General features: G+C 50.2%; 8 protein-coding genes across 8 annotated transcripts; 4 read left to right on the top strand and 4 right to left on the bottom strand.

The window, feature by feature from the left end:
* Positions 1–1,031: 1,031 nt before the first annotated feature.
* N7473_012028 (putative MFS hexose transporter) lies at positions 1,032–3,050 on the top strand (the record flags this gene model as incomplete). The annotated part of the gene is made up of 9 exons (XM_057157967.1): positions 1,032–1,198; positions 1,257–1,382; positions 1,441–1,544; positions 1,601–1,747; positions 1,798–1,908; positions 1,958–2,289; positions 2,352–2,692; positions 2,747–2,810; positions 2,877–3,050. The coding sequence occupies 9 exons, from the start codon at positions 1,032–1,034 to the stop codon at positions 3,048–3,050; spliced, it is 1,566 nt and encodes a 521-aa protein (XP_057003817.1).
* A 908-nt stretch (positions 3,051–3,958) lies between these two features.
* N7473_012029 (putative sexual development protein (LsdA)) lies at positions 3,959–5,077 on the top strand (the record flags this gene model as incomplete). Its single annotated transcript, XM_057157968.1, has 2 exons — positions 3,959–4,309; positions 4,370–5,077. The coding sequence occupies 2 exons, from the start codon at positions 3,959–3,961 to the stop codon at positions 5,075–5,077; spliced, it is 1,059 nt and encodes a 352-aa protein (XP_057003818.1).
* Positions 5,078–5,584: 507 nt separating this feature from the next.
* N7473_012030 (polysaccharide lyase family 1 protein) lies at positions 5,585–6,909 on the bottom strand (the record flags this gene model as incomplete). Its single annotated transcript, XM_057157969.1, has 4 exons — positions 5,585–5,923; positions 6,003–6,333; positions 6,391–6,516; positions 6,575–6,909. 4 exons carry the CDS (start codon positions 6,907–6,909, stop codon positions 5,585–5,587), a joined length of 1,131 nt encoding a protein of 376 aa, XP_057003819.1.
* A 2,100-nt stretch (positions 6,910–9,009) lies between these two features.
* Positions 9,010–10,335, bottom strand: N7473_012031 (FAD-dependent oxidoreductase; the record flags this gene model as incomplete). The annotated part of the gene is made up of 2 exons (XM_057157970.1): positions 9,010–9,309; positions 9,373–10,335. 2 exons carry the CDS (start codon positions 10,333–10,335, stop codon positions 9,010–9,012), a joined length of 1,263 nt encoding a protein of 420 aa, XP_057003820.1.
* A 960-nt stretch (positions 10,336–11,295) lies between these two features.
* On the bottom strand, positions 11,296–11,762 carry N7473_012032 (uncharacterized protein; the record flags this gene model as incomplete). The annotated part of the gene is made up of 2 exons (XM_057157971.1): positions 11,296–11,433; positions 11,520–11,762. 2 exons carry the CDS (start codon positions 11,760–11,762, stop codon positions 11,296–11,298), a joined length of 381 nt encoding a protein of 126 aa, XP_057003821.1.
* A 652-nt stretch (positions 11,763–12,414) lies between these two features.
* Positions 12,415–14,304, bottom strand: N7473_012033 (putative amidase; the record flags this gene model as incomplete). The annotated part of the gene is made up of 3 exons (XM_057157972.1): positions 12,415–13,445; positions 13,508–13,935; positions 13,997–14,304. 3 exons carry the CDS (start codon positions 14,302–14,304, stop codon positions 12,415–12,417), a joined length of 1,767 nt encoding a protein of 588 aa, XP_057003822.1.
* A 1,439-nt stretch (positions 14,305–15,743) lies between these two features.
* N7473_012034 (uncharacterized protein) lies at positions 15,744–17,168 on the top strand (the record flags this gene model as incomplete). The annotated part of the gene is made up of 3 exons (XM_057157973.1): positions 15,744–15,962; positions 16,110–16,618; positions 16,673–17,168. The coding sequence occupies 3 exons, from the start codon at positions 15,744–15,746 to the stop codon at positions 17,166–17,168; spliced, it is 1,224 nt and encodes a 407-aa protein (XP_057003823.1).
* An 823-nt stretch (positions 17,169–17,991) lies between these two features.
* On the top strand, positions 17,992–19,037 carry N7473_012035 (SDR family oxidoreductase; the record flags this gene model as incomplete). Its single annotated transcript, XM_057157974.1, has 3 exons — positions 17,992–18,300; positions 18,363–18,454; positions 18,515–19,037. The coding sequence occupies 3 exons, from the start codon at positions 17,992–17,994 to the stop codon at positions 19,035–19,037; spliced, it is 924 nt and encodes a 307-aa protein (XP_057003824.1).
* Positions 19,038–19,575: the final 538 nt, after the last annotated feature.

The following is a 19,575-nucleotide window of genomic DNA, read 5'->3' on the forward strand; positions in this document are numbered from 1 at the left end:
TGGTCAGCTCATTTGGTCACGGAATTTGCTCCCCGCTGAAGCAGACTGGGCAATTGCTTCCCAGCTGTATGAGGGTAACCTTGTGCTCTCAGACCACAGTTTCACAGATTTTCAAATATCCCACTGGTTTGATACGAGAAACCTCATTTACACCCGAACGCCTCTGAATCTCGCTTGACTTTAAGGAAACGGGGCTGGTCCGTTGAAACCAACACTAGTACATACACTATTGTGAATTTGTGACTACATTGTCATGATTATCTGTGGATTATCGATCGCCTAGTGGGCCTCGGCCCGGCCGACCGTGCTAAACGAAATGTGGGGGACCCGACACGCTCGTGTTCAGAGCATCGAAACCTTCTCGAACCAATTTTTGAGGGAGTGAACTGTTCAGCGAACATCCACGAGGGACTGAACCATGGAATGTGTCCTGTCCAGCCATATAGCCAGATTATACAGTGCCAATTCACCCTCGTTTCACTCCAAACAACTATCAACCCAATCTCCTCCACGTCTCGGGTGAAATGGTCATGTTGGCAACCCTTGGCAAGGAGGGATGCCGGGCTTGGTACAATTCTCTTCCAAGCGAACCCTGGTAATTTTTCTCAGACTCTTCCTTTCAGGGCAAGGCTTCAATTGCCGAGAAGCTAAATTAGCCAAAAAAAAATGCACCAATGGTCTGCTCGGCCTCAAGGATGGCCGTTGCACGCGATGTCTATTGACTAGCGTGACCCCCCTTGGACAACCTTTCCCCTCGTGAGATGAAACTTTGGATTTTTGAGAACAAGGCCTAGTCCCAATCGAGAAAAGCTGGGGTAAGGTTCCAGAACGCCACGCGATATTTGCCGGTTAATCTCACAGTCCAGGGTTTTAGGATGGTGGATTCCAAGGGGCTTAAAGGGCTGGGGTAGCCCGCGACAGAACAATTTACCTCGTTCTCAGGACCTCCTAGCGTGTGTCTTGTTGCATTGACCAAGACTTCAACTCATCAGTATAACGTTTATCGCCGTTGAAAATTGTCTATCGGCATCATGCCTCTCGCCGTAGGACAGTCCGCCCTCAAGGGGGAGGTCGAGGTCGCCCAGGCCGAGATGCCCATCCTTGAGGAGGTCAAATGGTGGCGTGAACCCGGTCTGCGAAGGCTGTACTTCTGGGCCTCTGTTCTTTGCGTCGCCTCTGCGACTACCGGTTACGATGGGTAAGCCTGAACGATCCCATTGGATATGGAGTTAATCTAAGCTAATTGCATAATACAGAATGATGCTTAACACCTCCCAGAACTTGGATTCATGGCAGCAATTTTTCAATACTCCTTCCGGCTCTAAGCTGGGTTTGATGAATGCGATCTACCAGATTGGTAGTTTGGCCAGTTTCCCATTTGTGTATGTGAATGAGTCCTATTACTCACAAAACAAACATCTTATAACTTCATCTTTATAGCCCATACATGGCCGATCGCTGGGGCCGTAAGCTCCCCATCATCATCGGCTGTCTTCTGATGATTCTCGGTGGATTTCTTGGCGCATTCTGCAAGGATTATGGCAGTATGTACCTGCTGTTCGTTCTAAGAAACGCGACAATTGCTGACGTTGATCAACAGTGTACGTTGCCGGTCGCCTGTTCCTTGGCTTCGGCAACAGTCTGGCCCAGATGGCCTCACCAGTGCTTCTCACTGAGATCTGCCATCCCCAACACCGTGGCAAAGTCACTACCATCTACAACTGCTTGTGGAACCTTGGCGCATTGGGTATGTACCAATGTTTTGGCTATACATTACACTACTGACGTCAAGTATAGTTGTCGCATGGATTGCATGGGGCACGATGTACATTGAGAACGATTGGTCCTGGAGGAGCTTGACTATTCTCCAGGTTTTCCCCGCCGTGATTCAGATTGCTCTGATCTGGTGTAAGTGCTCCAGTAATCTTGAATTCGAACATATCTAATCGTGTGGCAGGGGTCCCGGAGTCTCCCCGTTGGTTGATTTCCAAGGAGCGATACGACGAGGCTCTCCAAACCCTGGCTTACTACCACGGTAACGGCGATGAGTACAATGCCACTGTTCAATTCGAGTACCGTGAAATCAAGGAGACCATCCGTCTGGAGATGACTTACCAGAAGAATAGCAGCTACCTGGACTTCATGCGAACCCGGGGCAACCGCTATCGTCTGGCTCTCCTGGTTTCCCTTGGAATTATCTCGCAGTATAGTGGCAATGCCTTATTCAGCAACTACACTAGCTTGATCTACAACAGCATGGGTATCACTGAGCAGACCAAGAAGATTCCGGTATGCACTAGATCGTCTCTAACTCTCATAGACTTGTCCATGAATGCTGACAATGTCCCAAGCTGAACGGTGGTCAAACTTTGTTGAGTTTGGTGGTCAGTATTAGCAGTGCATTCTTTGTCGACCGAGTTGGACGTCGACCTCTCTTCCTGATTTCCACTGCGGGCATGGTTCTTATGTTCCTTGCGTGGACAGTCACTTCCTCGGTGTATGAAAAGACTCAGGATGTCAAGACCTCGGGCTATCCCCAGGTTGTCTTCGTGTGGCTGTTCTCTGTCTTCTATGCCATTGCGTGGTCCGGACTGCTGGTCGCTTATTCGCTCGAGATCCTGCCCTACCGACTCCGTGCCAAGGGTATCATGATTATGAACCTGACTGTCCAAGCCTCGTTAGTCCTTGGAAAGTAAGCAGCCCCACTCTCCCATCTGACGTTGCTGTACTGACCGATGATTCCCAGCTACACCAACCCAATCGCCTGGGAGAACCTGCCCCACCACTGGAACTTGTCCCTCATCTACACGGTATGTACTGCCTTAATTAGATATTCTTTACCAGTCCAAGCGGAATTCTCACTAACACTTTACCAGATCTGGATCTTCATTGAGCTTCTCTTCGTCTACTTCTTCTACGTTGAGACTCGCGGACCTACTCTCGAAGAGCTGGCCAAGATCTTCGACGGTGAGGATGCAGCCGTGGCCCATGTTGATATGTATCAAGTTGAAAAAGAGGTTGAAGCAACTCATCATGAGAGGGCTGCTTAAATATTCTGCTGCCTAAGTGCTTTTACCTGTTGGGGATGATGATGACCCGAGCCTTACCTACCCAATTATACCCGACTCGTTGTAGGAGTTTAATGAATTTGTTTAGGTTTTCTTGTCTCTCAAAATAACCACCCTCTTTAGTATGTTTACAAGAAGACATCACAGCGACTTGAGCTATTTCGAGTCTTTCATCTGTACAATAAAATGGTTACTGAAGAAGTAATTGTCACAGAGAGTTCTGTTTCTCAAATCATTTCTGCCCCCACTAAGCTGATGCGCTTTTCTTAGGCCGGCGCCCAACGGCCGAAGCTTAACAATAATAAGCCGCCCAGGGCCTCCGACTAACAATAAACGCGCATTTCCGCGATCGGGTTATTGCACAGCCGCAACCGCCATAACCTGACAACAATGTCACAATAATAGCTTGGTGGTGGCTGGTTTACTACCCATAGATCTAGGTCCAGCTCTAACAGAACGGAGAAAAATTATCTCAAGATCGCAAATCATACATGCTGTCACCCCAAGAGAAGCGGGGATAGTAACCCAGCCTTCCTGCTTGGGCAACTAAATTTAATTCCGCAGTCACACAGCGCCTCACACAGACGAGTTCCTGGAGCTTCCGCGATGGCAATGATGGTGCTGACAGCTAATCAACGGCTTTGCAGAGGCGGTTGGACGCGCTTGCAGGAAGCTCCTTCCCCAGCAATGAGCCTGCCCGTTGAACCCGACCGGTCGACTATTTACAGTCTGCGATGCCCTCGTCTTCTGCTCTTCGTTCTCATTCTTTCTCGCATCATTCTCGGCTTTATTGAAATCCGTACTTCAACTTCCATTCTTCCCAAGACATCCTCTTGGTTACACCTACCCTTACCAATTCATATTACAAACAACTTCTATACATAATCAACATGCGCATTCTCGACATTACCGTTGCTCTTTCGAGCCTGGCATTGTTTGCCGCGGCTGCTCCAGCTCCTTTTGGCAAGAATCAACTGCCTGATGGAATGCCCTCCCCGAGTCCCGACCAGGTGAAGCTTATCGAGCAAGCTGCTCATGGTACTCTGCCAAATGGTCCTCCTCCACCAGTGATCAGCAGCGAGGGCATTGTGAATCTGAAGTTGATTGCATTCAACGAGCTCTTTGAAGTTGCATTCTTCAATGAGCTTATCACAAACATCACCAACAAAGTCGAGGGCTATGACATTGATGAGGAGGAAGACCATGTCAAGGTCTTGGATGCCTTGAAGGCTATTCTTGCCGTATGTATTAAAAATGTCCATATCCAAATTTCTCATTCACTGACAGTCCTCGTCTTTCAGCAAGAGGAACTTCATGCTCTCCGTGCCAACGATGCCTTGGAACACTTCAAGGTGAACAAGATCCAGCCTTGCGAGTACACTTTCCCCATTTCGGACTTCAAGTCTGCCATTGCACTCGCTGCGACTTTCACCGATGTCGTCTTGGGTACCCTGCAGGATGTGGTGGAACGCTTTGCCCTCGGGCGTGATGTCGATCTCGCTCGCGAGATTGCCTCCGTCATTGGTCAGGAAGGTGAACAACAGGGATGGTTCCGTGCAAGCCAGGGCAAAATCCCCAGTGAACTGCCTTTCTTAACTACCAGCGACCTCAACTTTGCCTTTACTGCCATCCAAGACTTTGTTGTGCCAGGTAGTTGCCCCAATATCAATGAGATCCCCTTGCGAACCTTCGAAGGCTTGAAGATTCTTTCGACTCCCGGCCCTCAGGATCAAAACATCACTGTCCAGTTCAACGATCCCGATCATGAGGCTGACCACTCGCTGTGGTTGACTTATATCAACCAGCAGAACCTGCCCATCGTGGAGCCACTCCGCTTCGTCAGTCGGAACGGCAAGGAGGTTCAGGCGGAGGCTCTTTTCCCCTTCGAAGAGAATGAAATGAATGGGTTGACTATCGCTGCAGTGACCAAGTCTAGTGGTCCTTTCACTGATGCAAGCAGCGTGGCTCAGTGGACCCTCGCTGGGCCTGGCTTGATCATTGTCAACTAAACTGAGACCGCATGCTTTTATTTTCTTTGACTCTGCTTTTTGGGCATTGCATTATTGTTGATGATATTGGTGGGCGCTTGATCAATATCGTTACGAAGGCACTCGATTGTGACTCGGTGTGACCCATGACTTTATCTCTTAGCGGGCGATGGGCGTATATACTAATGCAAGGATTCTCGATTTCGAACATATTTTCTCTTGTAGGCGATAATGTAGACTAAGAGAGACTTCCAATGATATTCCTCTTGTTGTGGGCTTGGACTTCCATTTCAAGGGAGTGAGTTTTATTATGATGCAAAGAGATTCTCAAGTAGAGAATCCCACTATGATCAACTAAATCCTGGATGATAAGTAACACATCCGATTCGAAAGTAATCACCCCCATATCTAGAATACACGAAGACGCAACATCCTTCCCATCTGCTCAACCAAAAACGACCACCCCACCTTCAACCCCTAACACTCCACTCTACCTCCCAGACTCAAGCTATAAGACCAGCTTACAGCTTACAGCTTACCCTGACCAGCATTAGAGTTAACGCTGGACACCACAGAGGTGTAAGCAGTAGCAGAAGCAATGTTCTGGCCCGAGAACTTGGAGAAGAAGCCAGTATCAGACTGGCTGAAGGTGCCGGAGCTACCGAATCCGTTGATCTGGCAGACACGGCCGAGGTAGTTGCTGCAGGCGGTGTTGGCGGAGGTGGAGGGGGAGGTGAACAGCTGGCCGCTGATGGGGGACTCGACGACGGTATCGATGTTCTGGAAGACGTTGCCCTCGGCGAGGACGTAGCCGCCGGAACCGATCTCGAAGGCGTGGCCGGAGTTGTCGTACCAGTAGTTGTTGACCTGGAGAGGAGAAGTTAGTCAATATGTATTTTCTTTGTTGATGGGTTGGATAGACAGGAGAGGGCAAGGGCTTGCTTACGGCGTGCAGGAGAGTGCTGCCCTGGACCTTAGGGGCACGACCGCTAGTGTGGTAGATGTAGTTGCCCTTCAGGGTGACGTAGTCGTTGGAGCCGTCGAGGTAGATACCCCAGTAGTGGTAGCCGTCGCAGGTAGCGGAGTAGTCGGAGGCACCGTTGATGTAGCTGTTGGAGATGGTCACGCGCTTGGAGGCCTCGGTACCCAGGACGATGTGCTGACGGCCAATGCGAGCAGTAGTAACGTGGTCGATCCAGACCATGTCGCTGTTGTCGATGGTGATGGCATCACCACCCCAGACGTACTTGGGGTTGATGTCGGTGATGGCGATGTTCCTAGAAAGGTATTTGTTAAGAGGTATTCGCAATTGCTGGGCTCGAAGGTGTACGTACTGGATGATGATGTTGCTAGCACCGCTGACGATACGCAGACCCTTACCCTTGATGATACCGGCAGAACCGGAACCCAGGATGGTCTTGTGGGAGGCGACAGTAATACCGAGTGTACCGGCCTTGTCACTTTGTAGATTGTCAGTATATGGCATCGGCTGTTTCCCCAAGCAAGGATTCCACTTACTAGGAAACAGAGACAGAGGGAGCGCTCGACTCGTAGTTCTTACACCAGGAGTTCTGGTCAATGGCAACCTGGCAAGCAGACGCGGTGCCCCAGGGAGCGCAGCCAGTGCCGGTAGCGGTACCCTCGGTGCCACGGAAGTCAAAGGTCTTGGTTAGGACAATAACACGAGCCTGGCTATCACCAAGGTACGAGACCAGCTCGCTGGTGGTAGAAGGGTAGACAGGAGTAGCAGAGCCACCACCAGTGACGCCCTTGGCGAAACCCTCTGCGGCGCCAGACACGCTGATAGCAGCAGCGTGGGCAGCGAAAGCTGCAATCAATGCAGTGAACTTCATGGTGACAACGAAGGCCCAAAGAGAAATTAAAAATGAAAGGAGGGGTGGGGTACGAGAGAGGTATTAATCGGGCATACAGCATGCTTCTTATATACCTCCCAAGAGAGCACTAGACGATGAGACGAACATTAGTGTCAAACAACGGCAGTGATAGTAGTGCCGCATGAGTTCTTGGCTCTGGCATCCACAACTACCCACCATACACTCCTGGGTCCAAATTTAGTCATTCTCTTGTTTCCGAATTCCAATGGACCACAGGGTTATTGGAGCGATGCTGGTCATACCGCCGATGGACCGGCGAATAGGGACAAGGCTGATAAACAACCACGAGAGGGATAGCTGCCATTGCGGAGTAGTCGCCAGGGGCAGTTTAGTTCGATTCGGACGACCGGCCGGCGGGGAGGAGAGAAAGGGTGGGGAGAGCAAGTCCACGTAGGTGAAGAGCCGGGTAAATCTGGGCGAAGCTTCGGCGCCGGTGCAGCTCAGACCAGTTTGCCGGATGAGGATCAGTAACCACGCGGTCAAGGTCACGACTGGATCAAGCTAGTCGGGTGGAGTCCGGAGTATATTCCATCAACAGCACTAGTCTCGAAGATGGAACATAACCAAATAGACTCGGCATGGCGGATCAGGAAGAATAATTCCACAACTCGAAATTGATTAAAGTGTGCTCCGGCGAGGTCGCAAAGGGGCGCCACAGGGGAGGTTGTTGGAGGATCAGCTTGGTGCGTGAAGATGTTTCACCATCAAAATCACCGATGACCCACTCGCCTCGATGCAGTACTGATCCCGAAGTCAGCCCGGTCTTCACTCTAATTTAAGGGTGAGTCTGTTGCAACTTGCAGCAAAGGAGTGCCCAAGGAGAGAAAATAGTTGAAAGGTCGTCCGGAACATCTCCGGCAATATGTTCATGCCTCTGATAGCTTATTATTGCATTCCCCTGAATTTCTTCCGGTTGGACTAGGCGGGTATCATCATCAGGCAAGATCAGGGCTGGTGCGTTTTGCAATTCTCAGCATCAACAAGTCGACGAATTCCTCCGTCTTGGCGTCAAATCTGGCGGACAGATGATCAGATCATCTCGTAACACTCAGCCATCACAGCACGGGACTTTCCCCGTGTAAATCAAAGTTTGTCGATCATTGAGGGGTCTGCAACTTTGTGTCGACAAATTTCGCGTCAATGATATCAGATCCTGGGAGTGCGACCGCCAGTCTTGACTCAAGAGTGTCTCGACTCTCGAGGGATCTGCAATCCCTGCCGAATTCTGGTTAGCGTGGCGTAGCACTAAACAGTGTCCACGGTGATCCACACATGTCTATCAGATGGACCAGATGGATGAGATGGATCGGGTCCACCGTCAGCCTCTGCTCTCATTTGCTCCTGTTCTTGAAGGACTTAACTGCCACCGGAAATTAGACATTAATACACTCTGCTTAGTCGTCGTGGAGTAATATATGGCAACGGTTATCGGTTCTGGAAGGTCTGTACGCTCCACCCTCGGATTGATGTCCATATATGGAAGTGCATACTATACGAAATGGCGTGACTGGCATGAGCGGTCAACATCAAGGCTCCTCATTTATATATCAGTCATATACCCACTGGCTAGGTATTAGACCGAAAGAAGCAAGAGTTACACGAATATGGAATATCGAGATTCCCAACAGAATCTAGTGAGTATGAGAATGTCTGAGACTGCAGGCGGTATGCCGACGGTGACATCCAAGAGCCGATAAGAATCCACCAAGGGAAAAGGGGTGGAATCTGAAGAGAACATAAAATGTGCCACGAGTCAAAAGATCTGCCAACAAAAGCATCGAGTCTGAGAAAGTGAAAGAAAAGAGGAGAGAACAAGGGCCGGAAATTTCCCCAACCAAGCACAGGATATCCTCAATGATCACCAAATGAGATTCAGATTACATTCAAACAACGCATGGAGTCAGCAATGGAAATTCCTACCTGCTAAGTTTCTACATGAGATAACTACTGTAGCTAAGACATATGTGGTGATGCCGAATGCCTTGAGATATCTAGCGTATTAATTCCGCGTTAATCAAAAGAGTCCTAGATACAACAGAAGGTGAAAACAGTCCCATTTCAAGGAAACTGAATATTAGTCGGGTCAGTCAATAGATCTTTCTCCGAAGATCCTTTAGTCCACCATAAATACCATGGTGTGAACCATTCCAGAAGCCGACCGCCGATGGTCCCTATATCTTTATTGGACTTCCATCCAGTGGACGAAACCTGGTAAAGTTCTTCAGTCTTCTTGCGTTGAACACTCTCGTAGAACTCGAATGAGACACTTGGAGGCTCACTCCCATAGTGAGCGAGTATGCGTGAAAACTTGATTGCGTCTTCGAAGGCATGGCCGATACTTTCTCCCTTTGGTGGCATCTGTCAAGTACGCATGGATCAGCATAGGCTTCAACACAATAGGGAGAACATGAGGCAACTTACCGCATGAGCAGCGTCACCTAGTAACAAAACCCGATTCGTATGCCATCGACCATTCGGAGGCAAAACATGGATCGGATAAAGCGTCCAATCCTTGACCTTCTCGATCATCTGCCCGATCTTCGGAATACGTGAATCCTGAGATCTCCTAACTCCCTCCAGACGTACTCTCTCCTGATCTTTCCCAATAGACTTCCATCCCTCCCTTGACCCCTGCTCCTCCATCTCCATCAACAGCACCGTATAGATCAAGCTTCGAGCATCATCACAGAACGTCGTCAGTGCAGATCCATATCTCGACATAACAAGCGCAGTATCCTCAAAGAACGGCTTTTCCTCCTCAGCAAACAATTCCTTCGCCTCCACAAACCCATAAGCCGCCGCCCATCCAGAATAATCCGGCTCCCGATCCGCTTCAACCAAAACCCTCCTCGTCGCCGAATGAATCCCATCACAACCAAGCACTAAATCCGCAGTATCGCTCCCTCCATCCTCAAAATAAACATCAACCTGATCATCCCCCTCATCGATCTTCGTCAATTTCTTCCCATACAAAATCCGCACCGTCGGCATCCGCTCCGCAACACTGAGCATGGCTTTCAAAAGGTCGAATCGCATCACCCTCCACCCCTTATACCCGCCGAACCCCGTTCCATCAGCGCCAGAATAATCAATCTCCGCAATTTGACCACCCGTTCGCATTGAGAATAACTGGATCGCGTCTACTTCACAGCCCCACCGCTGGCGTTTCAACTCTTCAAATACATCTAGCTGGTCGAGACAGCGTAGTGCTTTGGGTGTGAGATTGACTGGGCCGCCGAATGTGCTGGGTGTGTCGCGGAGTTCGTAGACGGTTATTTGAGGTTTAATTTCGTGTGAAGAGAATGCTTGTGCGATTGCTATTGCGGAGGCGAGACCGCACATTCCGCCGCCGACTATGACGATGTTCTTTATTGGTGTTGTCATTGTGAGTGTGCTTGAGTGAGGTATGCTTTGGGGATGAAGGGTATGAAGTGACAAGGTCTGGAGCTTTTGAGAGAGATAAGAGGTTCTGTTGAGACCATTTTAAAGGGGAGAGAGTTTTATTTTTATGTGATGAGCTGACCGTTCTTGAGGATGCAGCTGTTCCTGTGCGATCCGAGGCTGAGAAATACGAATACGGACGCCGACGGTACGCCATTCGTGTTCGCCGATGTTAGGATTGGTTGTCCGATTTAAAGGAAGGCAAGAACGCCAATTATCGTAAGGCTTGTTGGTCCCATAGGTCACAAAAATCCCGTGTCTTATGGATTTACATTTCAGCCCACAGGAACGCTGGTCGGGACGTTCTACTCCGTGCATGGTCCACTCAATGTCTGGAAGCTCCGTATCACTGACCAGGTTCCTAATGGCAATCTTCCACCCCAAAAAGTGCGGCGCGTAGCGCATATTCGTAACTTGCGAGAATGCTAAATCTATCTAGGCTTAGGCAAAATGAGAATTGCCAAAGCGACGATACGCGATTGCTAATTCCACGATACACCCTTTATGTTGTTTTGTAGTGACAGTATTTCTATCTTTTAGAGTAGGGTTCTATACGTGTGCACAGAAGTAGTATCTATGCCATCAAGAAAGATGGTTCATAAGACAGTTAGAAAGAGATTCAGGAAGAGATTATAACCGTTTCCAACCCACAGATATCCACCGCCTGTCGGATTGTTGCAATCGGGTTACGGTGCCAGCACTTCAGAATTAGCCAGGAGGTGAAAGTCGTGGAGAAAGACAGGACAATGTAGCCCTCCAATTGCATCGGGCTGGATCAACCCATGTTGCACTTGATAGGCTTTGTACTGTTCACTTGTTGGTACTTGTCGTCTCACTTCTGGATCTCCCTTGGCAAGCATCAAACGGCGGTCTTTATCCCGCTCCTCGAAACGAATGAAATATTCAAGGTCGGAGGGAAAACCCGTAGCCTGGATCGGTGGTCTTATCGAACTCGGTGTGGCAGGTGCCGCATAGAAGAACTGCGTTGTCGGCCTTGGAAATATCATCACCGAGAAGGCCAATCTGTTGCCATTTATAGCGCTGTAAGGTATTATGTTAGCACTCAATCTGTGTACAGTATAATGTTGTGCTGTAGTACCTGGGTGTCCTCGATCGCAATGACATACTCCGCGCTCAGTGTCTCCATCTTGCGCCACAAGCCCAACGGAGATTGGTTTCTGATAGCCCTTGCACTTCCTTCTTAAGAAGGTCTGAGAATTTGTGTCAAGCTTCTCCGATTGTGCTCGCGACGCACGACTTGTCGGCGTGGGCGCAGGGTGTGATAAATGAGCGCTGGGCAAGGTGCCTGACTTGTCAAACGATGTTGGAGACGTCGGGGGTGGCATCACGTCACGATCTGGCAGAGTCATGATTGAGAATCTTTGCATGAGCAGGTATGAGATTGACTTACACCGCTGGGAATTATTCTCCCAAGATATTTAGAGAAATGATTCGAAAGATGATGCGAAAGATGATTCGAAAGATGATTCGAAAGATATCTCAAAGACATTTACAGGAGTCTTTTACCTAAGAGTGATCGAAGCATATCTACTTCCAGTCCGATTCTCTGGTTTCCAGACTCGGAATTTTGAACTGCCACTGTACCACGATCCCTGGTTCATTCCGATGATAGTACGTCCGACAAGGGCGCTCCGTAGCTCGGTGTAGCAGTCCACGGAAATGGGTCTAACTAGGGACTAGGGGATGTACCTTCATATACTTATCCAGTTCGTAAATGTAGGGGCAGCGCGCGCGCGCGAGAGAGAGAGCGCACGCGAGAAAAGATATAAGAGAACGTGTGCCAGACGTAGATTTTGAGAGGATGCGAATTGCCAGGATTCATGCAGGATTTCCCTTATTCGAAGGAGTTTAAGTATAATTGGGCCCTTGGAAGAAAGTATGGAGTATCGTACTAGTTAATAAACCTTAATTATACATGATGCTCAACTATACAGCGGTCTATATGCAATAAACCTATCCCTGTCTAAATTTCTTGGAATATCTGTCCCCCAGTCAGACCATTTACATGATCACAGGCAGGTTGCGCTGGAGGTAACCGCGCCACTCAGGGAGAGTACGCTGCCACTTAGTGCCAGAGGTCTTTTGGAGATCCTCAATAGCACTGGCATACTTGATCAGAGTGGGCTCCGAGAAAGCAGTGTTCATGATAGCCAGGCCGTAAGGCATGCCAGACACGGAGCCGGTACCAGCAGGGACAGTGATGACGGGGTAACCAGCCTGGGCGGCGATCTGGATGCTCTGGGCAACATCGGGAGGAACCAGGAGGCCGTCTAGGGTGCGGTTACCGTGCTTAAGAGCAGCGTCGATACCCTCCTCGCGGGTGGTGCGGCGGCAGTACTCCAGTGCGGAGAAGTAGGTCTCGTTCATGATACCCTTGCTCTCCAGAGAGGCGATGAAGCCGTCCTGGCCGGAGCCAAAGGCAGGGTGAATGCCGGGGAAACCACCCTCGGAGCCGTAGTTGTCCTCGTTGTACTTGACGAGATCCTCGAGGGACTTGATGTTGGTGTTGTTGACCTCGGCGAGGTAGTCGCGCAGGTTGTTGTAGAAGTCGACCTTGATGTAGGAGTACTCAGACTCGTTGGCGAAGCCACGGGTCGAGCCGTAGTCCCAGTTCCAGCCGGAGGGGGAGACGATGTCCTTGTAGTGGGGGAGCTCAGTGCCGTTGATGATGGTGGCGCCAGCAGACTTGATCAGATCGAGCAACTCCTCGAGCTGGGCGATCTGCTCGGCGTCGCCGAGAGCCCAGAAAGACTTCCAGGGCAGACCGAAGACGGCGCCCTTGAGGACGTCCTTGTTGGCCAGGAACTGGGTGTAGCCACCCTTGGGAGTAAGACCCTTCTGGGCAAGAGTGTAGTTGTCACGGGTGTCGACACCATAGATGGCATCGAGGGTGTACACCGCGTCGCGGACAGTCTTACCAAATGTACCGACGGTATCCTGGTGCAGAGACTCGGGAATAACACCAGCACGAGAAGTCAGGCCGACAGTGGGCTTGATACCAACGATAGCGTTGCGCTGAGCGGGGTTGATGACTGGAAATGGAGTAAGTGGTTGGCGGTTCAAAAAAGCCATTGAACAGGTTAAAATCACATACCACTTCCATCAGTCTCAGTGCCAAGGGCAATGGGGATCAGGTTAGCACCGACGGCGACACCGGGACCAGTGCTGCTACCACCGGGGTTGACGGTGAAGTTGTAGGCGCTGCGGCACTGACCACCACGGGCAGTGAAACCCTCGGAGTAGTTGTTCGAGCGCATATCCGCCCACTCACTCAGCGCACCTTTACCCAGCAGGAGAGCACCAGCCTTGCGCATGCCGTTGACGACAAAGGAATCACGAGGCACAACGCTTCCGAGCAGAGCCCAGCAACCAGCGGTTGTCTCCATGCGGTCCTTGGAGGCAATGTTGTCCTTGACAATGAAAGGAATACCGTGCAGGGGACCGCGGACCTTGCCCTTGGCACGCTCCTCGTCCAGCTTGCGGGCAATAGCGTGGGCATCCGGGTTGAATTGCAGGATAGCACTGGGTGGGAAGTCAGTTCTGGTCCGAGCTACGAGAGATCAAACAATCCAATTGCACTCACTTCAGATAAGGCTGGGTCTGGTAAATACGATCGAGATAGCAGTCCAACAGCTGCACGCTGGTCAAAGAGCCATTGCTCATACGCTTCTGCAGATCATCCACACTGGCCTCCTCCAGCCTAAACCCATGGCAAAGGCGCATTGGGAACAGGGAGGCGCCAGGGGCACCCAGGCGAGGGAAATCATAGGCATAAGGGTCCGTCAAGATCTGGGACGCGACAAGAGAGTCGACATCCCGTTCATGAGGGACCGCAATGGCCGAGCCAGCAAGGGCAAGGCCACTCACGAGAGCCTGCAGCATTGGCGACATGGTGAATGAGGTTGCGTCAACGGATGAATTGAATGGAGGAACCCCACCTAAAAACCATGTGGCAAGAGAATACGACGATCTCCAGGGGAGCTTGGCTACATATACCGAAAAGATTAGTGAAACCTTCCCTCACCCTCCTTGCACTTACAAGAGGTGAATTCGTGACTAATCCAAGAATGTTGGCCCACTTCTCGCCAAGTTGATTCACATCATCGACCATTTACTCCTCTTTGCTCTATTTGCGTACGGTAGCTTAGGGGGGGGGGCACAAAATCAATAGTGCCTCTTCAGTATGGACTCTATGGAGTCGTTCGGTGTGCCGTGATATCTCCATTGGCCTTCAATCACTCTCATCGCAGCAGATATCGGACGGATGCCTCGGAAGCCCCGTCAAGACCGTCGATACTGATGGGGAGGCGCTTGCAAGGGCGCTAAAACTTCATCAACCAACCAAAACGCTCAGCTTGCGCCCGTCGGCGCTATCTTCGCCTCCGATCTCCTATCAATCGTATGCTCCGTTCTCCACGACAGAATTGCCCTGAACAACCTTGTGGAAAAGTTTGACTACCTGCCTAAATTTTCATAGCTTCCAATTTGTGAAGAATCGTCGGAGCTTTAGGAGTCAAGACCCACGGGTCGGAGCCGGATCTTGACCAGTTTGCCTCGATCGCATCCACCGATCTGGGTCCACCTTATCCCATCCCAGTCCGTTGAGTGGTCTGTCAGTCATACCAAGTCAATTCTTAGTCTGGACTAGAATGCTGGTGATGACGCCAGCGGAATGAGAATTACGCGTTGAAAAAGCCTCTTAGGTTTGTCGCACTTTATGAACCTTGATGCTTGGCTTTATTAATATGCTTTTGGTATACTTTAAGACACGAGAAATAATTCTTTCGCCAAAACTTAGCCAAGCGATAGACACAGAGTAGTGATTGTACCTGCATCTTCTAAAAACCATAGAAGTAGAACGAATTGTGATATTCTGTTACTGGAAAAAAGCGGCGATATCATCACTCTCGCCCGGGGAGAAATCGAGATTTTCATCAAGAACCACGGACCAGGCTGGCGGAACAGAGCCTGTGAATGCTTCTTTGGGTTTTGATTGATCTGGAACAGGAAATCAATTTAGCTCCACTGGTTCCTGTTTCTCGAAGTCTCGGCAGACTCTCGGAGAGCGACTCATCGATCTCGTTGGCTGATCACTTCAGAAAGAGTTGCATTCTCCCACGAAGACCCGCTCCCGCGTCCACTTTCCTCTCCGTACTCGCTGCCCATGTAAGAAGTATTCTTCTTATCTCAAGCTCGAGGGTGGTTGTTCATTATAGCCGGATTGCGCCTCGCTAGACGTTCGTTACTTGCACTCTCGTTTCTTGAGGCTGTTGGCCATGTCTCGTTAATTTCTTGAATCTGTGCCATGCCATCTTATTGAACGATCAGTCATGACGATTCCCGAAGATATCCTCGCCGCAAATGCGACGGGTAGGATCCCCGATGGCATCTCTCTTTCGTATCTCGCAGAATCGCGGGATCACTCTGCTATTGTGGGCATTTTGTTCATGGTCTGTTTCGCGGGCTTGCTCGTGCTTGTCCGCTTGTATGCACGATTGTTCTTGGTGAAGAAACTTGGTCTGGACGATGCATTGGCTGTTCTCACTATGGTATGTGCATTTCTCAGCCCTAAAATTGACCCCCAGATCGCCCAGTGCTTTTCCAGGTGGAGCATCTGGATGATCATCGCTCTATGCAAAGATCTATCACCCATACATACATCAAAGAATGATAACTAACGGGATCACCAATTGCAGATTGTCTACATCGTTTTCGTCGTTCTCTCAGTCGTCCTGATCAACCTAGGCAGTGGTCGCCATATCGAATATATCCAATATGTTCTTTCCATGCCCACCGTCCGCGAAACTGAAGTTCTCGACTTCGTCGCCCACATTCTCTATACAACGGCTCTTTTCCTTTGTCGACTCTCCGGACTTGCATTCTACTTCCGCATTAGCGCACGCTCCAGCAAGCTACGACTGGGTATCATGATCGTGGCTGGTATCATTACCGCCGCCTATTTGCCCCAGATCTTCCTTTTGATCTTCCACTGCAAGCCCGTGACCGGTCTCTGGCCTTACGAATGGCAAACTGAGCCCATCACTTACAAGTGTCTCTCCTGGGGATTGGTCTACTCTGTCAACTCGGGCGTCTCTCTCGCCTGTGATGTGATGATGTTTGTCATTCCCGGTATCCTGATTAAGGAGCTGCACGTCTCTTTGAAAAAGAAGATTAAGCTCTCCATTGTCATGTTCCCTGGTGTCTTGTGAGTATACTCAGATCTCCCAACCCATCGAATATCCAACTAACGCATTTCCAGTGTAATCGTCATCTCCGCCATCCGTGTATGGCTCGTCGTCGTCGGACAATGGGCCTCCGACGGTAGCTGGGCCTACAACCCCATGCTCTGCGTCGAAAACGCCGAAATCTCAAGTACCCTGATCGCCCTCTCCGTCCCCGCCCTGAAGCCCGTCTTCGGAAACATCTTCAGCCACTTGACCGAGTACACCTCCAGCCACACGCGCTCCCGATCCGCCGGTGGTCGGTTGCGAAGCCAATCGAAGCCTGTGAGTGGTTTGGGATCGTCCACTCGGGATGACAAGAGGCTTCTGAATTGGTCTAAGCGTGGCCATGATGATTATGAGATGATGCCCTCTGAGGTGTCTATTGCTCGTGATGCACACAATCGAGACTCCACGGCTAAGACACCGGGCATTCGTGTCACGAATGAAGTGAATATTACGAGGATGGAGGGCGATAGGTCGCCTTCGCAGGCTTCTACGAGGGCGTCTGCTTCTTCTGAGCGAGCGAGATAGGATCTTGCATATATATTTAATGTAGACTAATTATCACTAAAAGCTTTTCTTCAATCACATTTTCCATACCCGGGTTTCCAGTACTATCAAGGCTAGCTTCGTGCCGGCGGGGACTCGAAATACATATTCATGTGCCGACGGTGTCAGGTATTTGTTTTTGTGAGATTCCATTATGCAGATGATATTATTCTTGGAAGTTCTAGGCTCCAAGAAATCCCGCATTACTTATATCTCTCATTATTGAGCACCAGTCAATGTTGCATTCGTCAATAAAATGACATCTATCGCGAGCCTTGTCTGCCATGCCAAGCCGGACCCCACCCTGTCAATGCATTGGAATGAAGTCACATTTTCATCATTCTGGAAGAGGGTGTTGAATCAATACCTATTGTAGTAACTACTTCAGCTTCGCTCGATCGAAGCTGGAATGTTTGAGGGTTGCCAGGGCAGTGATATTTAATTGTCGGTGTCAGTCGGCCTTGAAGTTCTCGGCGAACCTTCAAAGCGACCGAACCATACGGCCCGCACGATGCCCTGTTAAGTTGCAGCAGGGATCGCTGCTTAGAAATATACGTGCTTACCAACCTATACTTGAACACGGAGCCTCGTGCCCAATTAGGTAAATGAATTCAGTCTTGGTTATTGCATGACTTGGCCTTCAAGAGGATAAGAAGGACTTGTTTGGTCGCTCTCGATCACCTTGTGTTACAATCTACCTCAGTTCGGCGCCCCGTAATACGCAATACGCCTACATCCGTTGAAAGAGCGTGCTATCGATAACCGAAACATACTTTCGAATTGCTCTATCAATTGAATCTTCACTATGACCCTCAAGTATCTCATTACCGGTGCTACGGGCGGTCTTGGCTCTCAAGTGCTTTCCTACCTCGTCGCCAACGTCCCCGCATCAGAATACGCGGCCGCTTCTTCAAGCGAAGCAAATCGCAAGCGATTTGAAGACAAGGGAATCGCATTCCGGGTGGTCAACTACGAAGATCCCGAGGGCCTGGAGGCCGCTTTCCAAGATGTTGAGAACCTGCTGTTTGTGAGCACCAATACGTTTGACGTCGCGAAGCGGGAGAAACAACATCAAAACGTTGTCGATGCGGCGAAGAAGATGAATGTCAAGCATGTAAGTCTGGACATAGCATCCCTCGAATGATTGTAGGAACTTCATCTAATCCGGAACAACAGGTCTGGTATACGTCCCTCGCGTTTGGCGGGTTCGGGTCCTCCGATGCAGATGTGCAAAGTGCCCATTTGCTGACCGAGGAGATGCTGCGCAAGTGAGAAAGCCCATCACAAACATGCAAGTGTAGTGATACCATTGCTAACTGTTCCGCTAGGTCTGGCCTCAATTACACCTCCATGCGCGAGGGCCTTTACACCGACGCATTCCCCGTCTTTATGAACTGGTATCCCAGCACTTCGGTCATGCATCTAACGACTGACGGGCCTATTGCCTTTACCCTGCGTGCAGAGCTGGGCGAAGCCACCGCCCGATTGATGATTCGAGGCGGTCACAACAAGCAGATTGTTCTCCTAACAGCTCAGGAAACCATCACTTTCTCGGAGGTCATCGATGTTATCAACGAGACCACGGGTCGAAACGTGCGGGTCGAGTTCGTTTCCCCGGAGGAGTTTGTGCGATTGAAGGCTACCGATGACGAAGGCGGGAAACCAGAGGCATTTTTCCAGAAGCTGGTGTCGTGGCATCAGTCGATTGGCAAGGGAGAGGCTGCGACGACGGATCCGTTGATGGCGGACTTGCTGGGGAGAGAGCCCACCCCGGCCCGAGAGGCGATCCGGGGATTTTTGAGGGAGAATCGCGACTATGAGTGGCATCAGAACTATGTGAATCGAGGTTAGTGTGGTAGTAGTCAGTGTTAAATGTTGAGCATGGTGAGACCAAGTGTCAGGGTGTCATTGCAGGCGTTGTGATTTGTTGCATGTGAGTGCCGTGGAGAGGAGAGCCACTGCACCGAGGCAGGAAGGAAGACGGTGACGGGCAATTGGTTCGGCCGGGGAAATTGGTTCTTGTTTGCTCGGCAACTGAGTCGGGAGTTGCTGCCTTGCAGCCTGAGGCGGGAAGGTGGGAGACGAGGCGAGTATTGTATATAGAACAGATTTATATGAGGATACAGTAATACAGCTGGTATGGTCTCTTATTCCTACCCCTTCCTAGTCTATATATCTTAATTCTTATGTAGTCTCGCTGGTAGCACTTACCTCGATCGGCAATTGAGCAGCGGCAATACTCACAGCCATTGCTGGCACACAGTAAATCCAGGCGACGCCGTGTCCGCCCGACGCTTGCAATTAGCCCGGCCGTGATTGGCCTATGCTCGCTGACTCAGCACGCTGCCGACCCTCAAACCCGAGGTTAGTATGCCGGACTCCTTGACTT

Source organism: Penicillium subrubescens (genome assembly GCF_028828155.1).
Source record: "Penicillium subrubescens strain IBT 31985 chromosome Unknown utg000010l_segment0_segment0, whole genome shotgun sequence".
NCBI lineage: Eukaryota > Fungi > Ascomycota > Eurotiomycetes > Eurotiales > Aspergillaceae > Penicillium > Penicillium subrubescens.